This window comes from Denticeps clupeoides, chromosome 1 (assembly GCF_900700375.1).
Source record: "Denticeps clupeoides chromosome 1, fDenClu1.1, whole genome shotgun sequence".
Classification (NCBI taxonomy): domain Eukaryota; kingdom Metazoa; phylum Chordata; class Actinopteri; order Clupeiformes; family Denticipitidae; genus Denticeps; species Denticeps clupeoides.
This window is the reverse complement of record NC_041707.1, coordinates 31,226,354-31,236,229: the sequence shown is the minus strand read 5'-3', so window position 1 is coordinate 31,236,229 and position 9,876 is coordinate 31,226,354. Positions and strand designations below refer to the sequence as shown.

The window sequence follows — 9,876 nt, the reverse complement described above, 5'->3', positions numbered from 1 at the left end:
GGAATTTCAGCTACCATCATGTCATGCTTCATACAGCCCCTGCGATCAGAACAAAGCTTTCCAGTGCTGACATTTGAGCAGTGTGGCTTTGATGGTCCTGGAGCAAGCTGACTTCTCAGAACAAATCCACATAAATCATCATCCTACAATATCTCCGAAGACACGGTGTTGACATGTCAAGCACTTTAAATTGTGTGTGTTTTTTTTTCCACTGCCTTGTGGAGAAATCCTTCCACACAGAACAAAAACTGGGTGAGACACAGTCAGCGTTAGCAGCTATTTTCTAATTGTTCCTTGTGGATATAAACGTGTTCTCCATGAGGTTTTGATACAATCAGGTTGAGTTTCTAGAGGACCTTTCAAGTTGTGGGTCCCTTAGTGCTCAGTGCACTGACTTGAATTCATCTGAGAATTCCCTGTCTTTGCACATTTAATCATGCTCAGCTGGTTTAGGATGTTTGGACTTGGTTCTACCATTAACAACATGTTTCCTAATGGCACTAATGTGAATTTTATAGTAATGAAAAATAGGCACGTGACTTTTATTCCTAAATACGTTCAATATATCGCTCAATTCACAACATTCTGTTTTTTACTGTACACCACTGTACATGTTGATTATAGCGCATACTTGGATATTATGTGATCTATTACAACCAATTTATACATGTCCATATTGTCATGCTGAGGTTCTCACACTGCAAAGATGCAATTTGTTAGCACTTGGTATTTTCGAAAAAGAGAGCAAAAAAAAAGAGAAAAATTTGAGTAGGAAGAAGAAGGTCTTCTTTGCAGATTTAGAATAAAATCATATTACTCATATTGTTGCTTCTCTCTTCTCAGAGTTGTTCTATTTTTTTTTTTTGGAAAGTGAAGTGATTGTGAAAGTCAAGTCATTGTGATACACTGCCTCACAGCACATGTTGCACACAACAAAATGTGTCCTCTGCTTTTAACCATCACCCTTGGTGAGCAGTGGGCAGCCATGACAGGGGCCCAGGGAGCAGTGTGTGGGGATGGTACTTTACTCAGTGGCACCTTGGTGGTTAGGTATACTGGGATGTCTTATAAGGTAATACATGTGTCTAATCTTACATGAATCGTCAGACTACTCAGCATCATAAACATGTACATTTTAAACAATATGATTAACAATGGCCGTACACATAAAGTAACCAAAGACATTTCTGTTCAACTGGACAGAGAAGTTGGACAGTTTGAAAAGCACAGATCCACCATAGCTTTACAAAAATGGACAGGGGATTTTGTCTCTAATATAGATATGGGGGCAAGATAATGAAGAGTTGGTGTAATTTCATTCCTTTAGAAGTGGAAATGGAATTACTGATTGTTGCCACTGACCCAGAGATGGCTAACTAGGGCACAGGCAAAGATTCCAGAGATACACTGGTCCTTAAGTCCAGAAGTGACCTCTTTTTAACTCAGATGAACTGGGCATTCATTGATAAATGAGAGTTGGCCCTTAGACAAAACAAACTCGCTTTAACTATCCCTTCTAGGGCAATGAACTTGAGAATTGTCTGAATGGAATAAAGCATGACTAACTCAATTGGAGGGCACAATTATCAAGAGTGAAAAGACTCATTACCTCTTTATATTCAGCAAACATTGACCCAAACTGATCTGAACATTTTTGGCCTGGGTAGAAAATGGTCCCAGGCCGTCTGAGTAATTTCGGTTAACTTTGTGTTTCAGTTCTTCAGTTGTTCTGTTACGTAATCACATAAAAGACAAAATGTTCTTTGCAGAGGACAGTAGTCTGAGTGCCATCAAAACTCCATAAGCGGTTTACATGGCCTCATCAAAGATATTCTTCCAAACATAATGCAAGTAAATCCAGCCATTCAGAAAAAAAGGAAATGGCAGAAAATACGAACTCTGTCCAATCAGACTGCCTTAAGACCTAGTGTATGTGCTACATTTTAGTTCTTAATGTTCTTAATGAGGTCTGTTTGCCAGAGGCATCCATGAATATTGTTCAGATGACTGTATGTGACAGAGAAGCTGAATAGAAAAAAAAAACACTCAGTGCACATGTCTGTAGGAAATCAATACATCTTGAAATGTCTTTGTTGTAAGACATTATAATGTCTTAAAACTTGTGTGGTGTTCAGGTTTGTGCGAAACATTTCTAATTTAAACCTGAAATTCCTTGAACACATAACATGACACATGGCTACTGTTTCCTCAACTGTAGCTGCAAAAATATGTTCACCACACATGGGTTAAAGTACATTATCTTTGTTTGATTTGAAACATCTTTTGTCAGTAATATTAATGTCTATTTGTCAGCAAACAGCAGATTAAACTCTGCACAGAGTTCATTAAGAATGGAATACAGCAAGGTTTGAAATTCAATTGGAAACATCTCAGCCTACTTGGGTAAACTCTCTTGAAAACATTTACAGCATTTATCAGACGCCCTTATCCAGAGCGACTTACAATCAGTAGTTACAGGGACAGTCTCCCTGGAGCAACTTAGGGTTAAGTGTCTTGCTCAGGGACACAATGGTAGTAAGTGGGATTCGAACCCGGGTCTTCTGGTTCATAGGCGAGTGTGTTACCCACTAGGCTACTACCACCCATAACATCTTAAAGCCACTCTCTTGATCTTTTGCACACAAGATAAGTATTAAGAAGCACCCAAATGGAAAATCTATTATATGAACATGTTCTCTCAAGTGCAGTTCCCATATCATAAATAAGATTACTGAGGGATGAATGAAAGAAAATCCACACAAGGGCTGTAGAGGAGTCAGGTTGCATCATTATACCCCAAAACAAAGAGATGCAATGAGCCCAGCTTCACAAGTCTGCCAATTTATCAAGCTAAGCTCACTTTTGGCATAAAATTTGTTGGTCAGCAATCTAATTAACAGGTTTACTTTTCCATGAGTCTAGAGCACTTGACATTCAGTTGCACTTTTTTGGAGGTTCCCAGAGGTTTTTCTATTCCTGCAACTCTTTATTGTAGGTTCTCTCAGTATAACTATTGCATTCGTCAAGGTTCCGTAAAGGTGATGTTTGGCTGTTTTTCCAATACAGTCATTAAGTTTTTTTATTGATGGTTCATAAATGTTACATGCAGTATAAAAACAGTTTAAATATCAAACCGATTGAACATCTGTGCTGGAAATGTGATTCGTGGCCTTCATGTGCACAAATGAAAGCAGAAACCACTAGGGGGAGATGTGGCTCTGTGGTGACTGTCGGTGATGGGGGTTGGGGGAGGAGGACAAGGCGAGGAGAGTGCAGACGAGGTGAGCGGCTGGGTAATGGAGGAAAGCCTCTGAGCAGCCCCAGCACAGTAATCTAATCAGCTGTTTCAGAGAGGCTGCCATCCTCACACGTCTCTGTGGCACTTACACACGCCAACTGGCCTTTCTCTCCCTCTCTCCATCGCCCGCCCTGCTCTCTCTCTCACACCTCACCTCATATGACACAAATTTCGCTCAATCTTTATTTGTACAAGGATAGAACTCTTTTCAGAGATGCTTAATACAACCTAAAAATCAAAAGGACTTTCGCGGGGGGTGGTAGAGGGCATTAGGGTGACTGAGAAAGGGTTGCTTTGTATTCTACTCTCTCCTCCAAGTTTGCCAAATACTGTTAGAGGATGTCCTTTTCCGATGAGCGTAACAGCCTGGTGTGCTCTCTGCAAACTGATTATTGGTCGTACAAATCAACTGAAATCAGCAGAATAAATTTGCTTTTTTTTTGTGGGTGCTCATGCATCGTTGTGAGTATGACCAGGAGATTAAGTTCCATTCACATCGCCAAACTTGCCAAAAGGCTTCAGCCAAGCTTCATGGGGCATAATCACAGCATTTTCCTGTTAAACCTTGAAATTAACAATCAACACAATTTAAACACGCTGCTCATTTTCTTCATTTTTTTTTTTCAGGGTGCACTGCAACTGCTAATGCGTCACTGGCAGTGACGGCAGTGAAACGAAGCTTAGCCTTGATGCAAATTCTTCTTTGAGAGCCATGCAATAGGAATTATGTTTTCAAAATGAGGTTCTCGTGGTACCACCTCTGTGAGCAACATGTTTAAATTTATCAGTTACTTCGCCAGAGCAACAAGCCCGCTGATGCAGATGGCATTTAACAAAGCGGGCATGATGTCTTTTCCGGAAACAGGAGATTATCCTCTCATTTCTCTGGAGAAGAATAAACTACAGAATGCAACACAAACTACAATGTTTCCCTGCAGCGTTTTAATCTAATCTGGCTAAATGCTGCTGTAAAAAAGTTTAGTATCTGGGGTTTGTCATATGTCGGCTTGTGAATTTAGTGCCAGCGTATACCCAGAATTCAAGAATAAGGCATTAAAGGCTGAAAAGATTCACTTGCAGCCTCCAATTTCCTGCAGTTTCTAATCCTCATCAGGCTCAAGTACAGTGATAATAGAGGGGCCATCTTTTTTTTCCCAAAAGGTTGTCGTGGTAACATATACACTGTGCTGATGCTGAAGGCGATAAAATGGGGAGCAAGACTGACTCAAATACTTTCTTGCATAATATATATTTATATAAAAAGGTCAATGAGTGACTCTAATTCACAAAATACTTACTGATTACATCCCAGTCACAACTATGGTAAAGTCTGGCCTGGATCTAACAGTATGGGAGACTTTCAATGCCCCCCACTGAATTTCAGACGTATATCATGTGTTGCATGATATAATGCATCCAGACTTTGGTCTGCGAGGGATAAGGCCACACTGATAAAGACAGCTTAGAGAAAAAAAAAAAAAAACCCACAGTAACTAAGCAACAGGCAGCAGGATGGTGCCAGAGGTAGCAGATGACTCCAGAGCTTCCTTGAAGATATCCAACCTGTGGAAAATGTGTGGATCTAATGTGTGGCCATTGATCGTGCTGTAAAATGATTGATTTTCTTATTCATTGCTTCTATGTGATAGTCTGACGTTTTACCAGCCTAGTTCTCTGCTTTTATCTATGGTGCACATTGGATGTTGAAGTAGACAAGAAGACAATAAGCTTTACAGCACAGTGGATGTGTTACTTTACTAAATTTAGAACTCAGCATTGAGTAATAATATCATGATAATGAAAATGATATGACAGCCAACATATGGACGTGATATGTTGATTTATGTGGCAGATTTAGAGATCTGCGCATGTGAAAGTTACTGTGTGAATCAGACCTGTGCACACACTTCTGTTCAAGGTATCAGAAACGCTAAGCGAGGGAAAGAGTCAGATGTTGATCTGTTCGTGTAAAATGTGCGGTTCCGAATATCTGAATGTGTCAATCATGAGGGAAAAGGACGGCCCTGCAATCCTGGTATTTAAAGACCGAAACCCCCTCGTGTGGCATCTGTTGATCAACGTGCAGTGAATTTCAATAAAAATGAACTGTAGTCAAGGGTTCAATTAACAGCTCAATGAGCTGAAAGGACTAATCATTGTCTTCTTAATCACTATCTTTTGATGTTTCTCTATCTGACACACACACACACACACACACACACACACACAAATAAACTTGGTTCTACCATTAACAACATATTTCCTAATGGCACTAATGTTAAGAAACTCACACCACTAGGCAAGTGTTTTGTTCAAATGCTAAAAATATATATCTATATTAACTAAAGATCAGAATACAACCTAAATGCTATAAAACAATAATAATTGCTCATCAGGCACCACAGATACCAACATCTTTTTTTCCCTACTGAAACTGAATGTGCCAGCACCTCTCAGTCCACACAAATACAGTAAAACCCCAATCAGTAGTAACAATAATCGTGATAATAAATACAGATCCTACAGTTTTTCAACTCCAGATTTATTACAAAAAATATGTGCGCATAAAAAGAGGCATCCTTTACAAAACAGACACCTGGCAAAGGGAGGACACGACGTGCACGCGCGCACGCACCCCGCCACTTTACCAACATCGGGAGCGCTTTCGTGGCTCGCGCCATTGAAAAAGCGACCGTCACAACAAGTAGCGGAGTGCGTGGCGGTGGGCGCGGACCCCACTTCGCGAGTTCGAGTCGCCCCGTGGAAAGGGGTGGTGGTGGGGGGGTCACGAACACCGAACTGGTGCAGAAACTTCGCAACGCGCGTGTTTTTCCACCCGTGTCGTAAATGACGGTTGAGTGAAACACACACACACACACACACACACACACACACACACACACACCGTTGAGGGGGTCGCGCCTGCCGATGCCCATCCGTCCCACACCTAAATAGACACGATCCCGGACAGACGGTGGCTTTATTCGTGAACGACAACATTCCGGGGACTGTCGCCGCCGTCGGCGCGGTGTCTGTACTCGTCGAGCCACTTCCTCAGCTCCGAGATGCGGTACCCTTCTGGTCCCCGGCTGCCCTGGTACACGACCCTGGCGTCCTGAACTATGTAAAGTCGGTCGAAATAAGCTCCGTACGCGGCGTTGGACGAGTTCTCCATGCCGTCGGCGACCACGAGGCAGCCCGGAACCTCGCGGTGCATCAGCTGAGCCGCCTTCAGCCTGTCCTCCAGGCAGCGGTGCTTCGGGATCTGGTACGGCGCGTCCGAGCTGGCCCAGCCGTCCAGGGGGTGCGCCTCCTCGATGTACACCAGCACGAAGTCCGCGACGTCGGCGTACTGCTCCAGGACCCTGCGGAACGCCTTCAGGCGGCTCATGAACGGCGGTCAGGTGCAGCTGCCGAAATTGAGGATCAGGGGTCTCGCGCCTCGGGCGTAATCGAGGATCCGGCCGCGCGTCCGGTCGGCCGGGCGCACAACTTCGGTGTTCGGCGCCTCGTCGCCCAGGCGCGCCGTTTTAAAAAAGTCCAGCTTGTGGCCGTACCACACGGCTTTCAGGGACTCCAGGCTGAACATGCGGTTCGAGTCGGAGATGCACAAGGGCGGGTCGTCGCTGCTCCCGTCGGACTCCCGCATTCTGTGCAGCACCCGCTTCCTTACGCACTGGAAGTCAACGAACCACAGCATGATCGCCGCCACGAGGAAGCGGGGCAGTAAGATGAGCCAGACGAACGCGTTTCTCAGCGCCTTTAGGGTCCTCATGCCTGGAAGGGGCGGCGCAGCCGGACCTGGAGACGCTTTGGAGACGCTTTGGTGCGTTTGGCGCTCATCCGGTCCCGACGCGCTGCGCATGGGTCTCGCGATCCCTTTTTATAGGACCGGTCCGAGGATTTGAATGAAGCACACCCCGCCTCCAATCTTGACCGGGTCCTCACATGGCGAGGATTACCTCCCTGGTAACTTGGACATCGGCGAGGCGGGAGAGGGACTTGTGCGGACTTTGGAGAGAGCTTGCGCAGCTTTGGAGAGCCCTGCTCGGTCGCCGCGTTCACTAGACCCGCTACCCCTGACGAGTCTCCTGGCAGCACGTGATCAGTCATCCTCAGTCAGAAGGACAGGAAGATGTCACGTGTAAAAATGTCACATTTGACCCACACCTGCGTAACACCTCTCCATAAGAAATGGCTAATTCAGCCGATGTGAAATGAAACTGTGGACATTGTAAATTGATTGTTTCTGAATCCAAATGAGAAGGTCGAGCCATTAGTAAACAGACAGCAATCATTATCAAGGCCTACATTCAAATGTTATGGGTGTTTTATTTCTTTCTTTATTATTATCATTATTCATAATGTGTCAGTCATTGTAAACCTATACGTCCATCTAATCGAAACAATCGCAATTACACGCCTTACACGTTAAACTGTTCATTTATTATTTAAGCGTTTTTTGTAACGTATTGTAAACCTTAACACGAGGATTCAAGATTCTTCAGCCGAGTATCCGAGCCTATCAGGGTCTCGGATGAGCTGCAGATAGACCTGCACAAACCACGGAACACTGCAGAAGCCTGGAATTCCTCGAATACGCTCTGATCAGATAACGGTCACGATTGCCATGTGATGTGGGAAACGCCCACTTTTATTTCTTAACCTGAACCCGTAGATCGAACCCGTAGATCGTTTAATATGCTGTCTGTCTCTTAGCCATGTTCTCGCATACATGAAGTAGAATGTCCGGTCTCGGCTGAGGTTGCCATGACGCACACACACGTTTCGGGTTCTTATTAACAAACCAACGCAATTAACACAGAAGAAATAATTCGAAAATGGGTACTTTTTCAAAACGATCCATCATCCGTCTGAGCGTAGGACACCAGGCATCTAATGTTACGAAAATAATCGATTCAGCCTGAAACTGTTCCTTCACAATCCACAAGATTCCACCAGTGACCGATGTGGTTTGGCAGGATCAATAGATTTAAATACATTTTTAAATACATTTTTACAATTTAATTTTTTCCAAAACCATTCCAATGCTTCTCTCTCCAATTCTTAAATATTGGTTGAGTCTGGTCTGTAGGTTTTTCTGCAAAAAAAAAAAAAAAAAAATATATATATATATATATATATTTAAAAATATTTATTAAATGCACTTAAGTTGTTAATTCATTTACGTTTACAGGGACCATTCCTAATTAAATGAAGATACCACTGAAATACTATTATGAGTATATTATAATATTAGTAATTGTTTGGAGTTTGGATATTTGTTGCATGTTGGACATTTGATGTGTTTTCTGAATTTCTGAAACACTTGATTTAGTTCAAGAGGCTGGACTTTTATAATCCAAAGATGGCAATACTCAAAACTTTCATGTAACAATTAGCCTGGACATTGCTGAGTATAATGGGGTCAAATTGTGTCCATTTGTGTAGGTTCCCACAATACCTGGATACATGGTTGATATATTTTCTCCTTTTTTTCTCTAAAAAGAGTTGATTTCATTTTTACAGCATAATATCTTCTCATTAGGCCTCATGTGTCTCCCTCCAGCAGTTCCTGATCCAGTCATCTAAACAAGATCTGCAGATTTTTACACCATTAACTATGTTCACTATAAACATTCCGTTCAGTGTTTACATCAAGATTTAATGTTCAGTTGATTTCTGTTTCCCATCAGAAAAAAAAACTAAACAGATAATCAGAACTATATACTTTTGCTGTGGATAGATTTCATAATGAGTTCATGAAACAGTGCAGATAAAGAACTGAAAAGTGCTTAAACTCAGGGAACATCAGTCAAGAAGTGTTATTTATTCCAGGCATCCTGCTGACCTTTCTCCAGCTCCAGCTGTGGGTTTTTAGAACTTGAGCGGACTTGTCCTTCTCATCTATTCTGTGGTATTTAACAATAACCTGTGTGTGCTTTTCTGCCTCTTTGTTGCTTTATTCTACACCTCCTCCTCACATCTGGATCCTTCTGAAGTGGGCAGCAGTTCTGCCAGTGGGAGTTCGGCGTGAACTGGGTTTACCAGCCTCACTTGAGGTGGACCTGCTGTTTTGCACTAAATTGAAATCACGGCCTTCATGTAATTAAAGATAAATTTGAAACACCATAATTATTGGCACCCTTCGTAAAGATTTGTAAAAGCGTTTGAAAAATATTGGCACATTTATCCCGAGACCTATTTGGACCACCCTTGAGACCATTTTTGTGTGTGTTTGTATCTTTAAACCATCCTCGATGTATCCCATACATTTTCTACAATGTGACCTGATGTTTCCAAATACAACAGTTACACCTGCACTGTAAAAAGTTCTTCAATGGTGCTGTCTATAGGAATTCATTTTAAAAAGAATATTTCTTCCAATAAATTGATTCCCTTTTCTTTTTGAATTCATACAGGAAGCATACGCCACATACTTCACAAGATTTCAAACCAGGCATTATTTGTGAAAGGCAGTTAACTGAACAGGAGGGGGTCACTTGTTTTTGAAGCCTCTGAAGAGGATGATGATCACAGTGATGCCAATTATCAAGTCTCTGGCTCAGATCCTCACT

At 42.5% G+C, this 9,876-nt stretch overlaps 1 protein-coding gene across 1 annotated transcript; it reads right to left on the bottom strand.

The window, feature by feature from the left end:
- Nucleotides 1-5,819: 5,819 nt before the first annotated feature.
- Nucleotides 5,820-7,358, bottom strand: dio3a (iodothyronine deiodinase 3a). The gene has a single exon (XM_029000256.1). It carries the CDS (start codon nt 7,161-7,163, stop codon nt 6,279-6,281), a length of 885 nt encoding a protein of 294 aa, XP_028856089.1. The 5' UTR covers nt 7,164-7,358; the 3' UTR covers nt 5,820-6,278.
- Between the last annotated feature and the right edge of the window lie 2,518 nt (nt 7,359-9,876).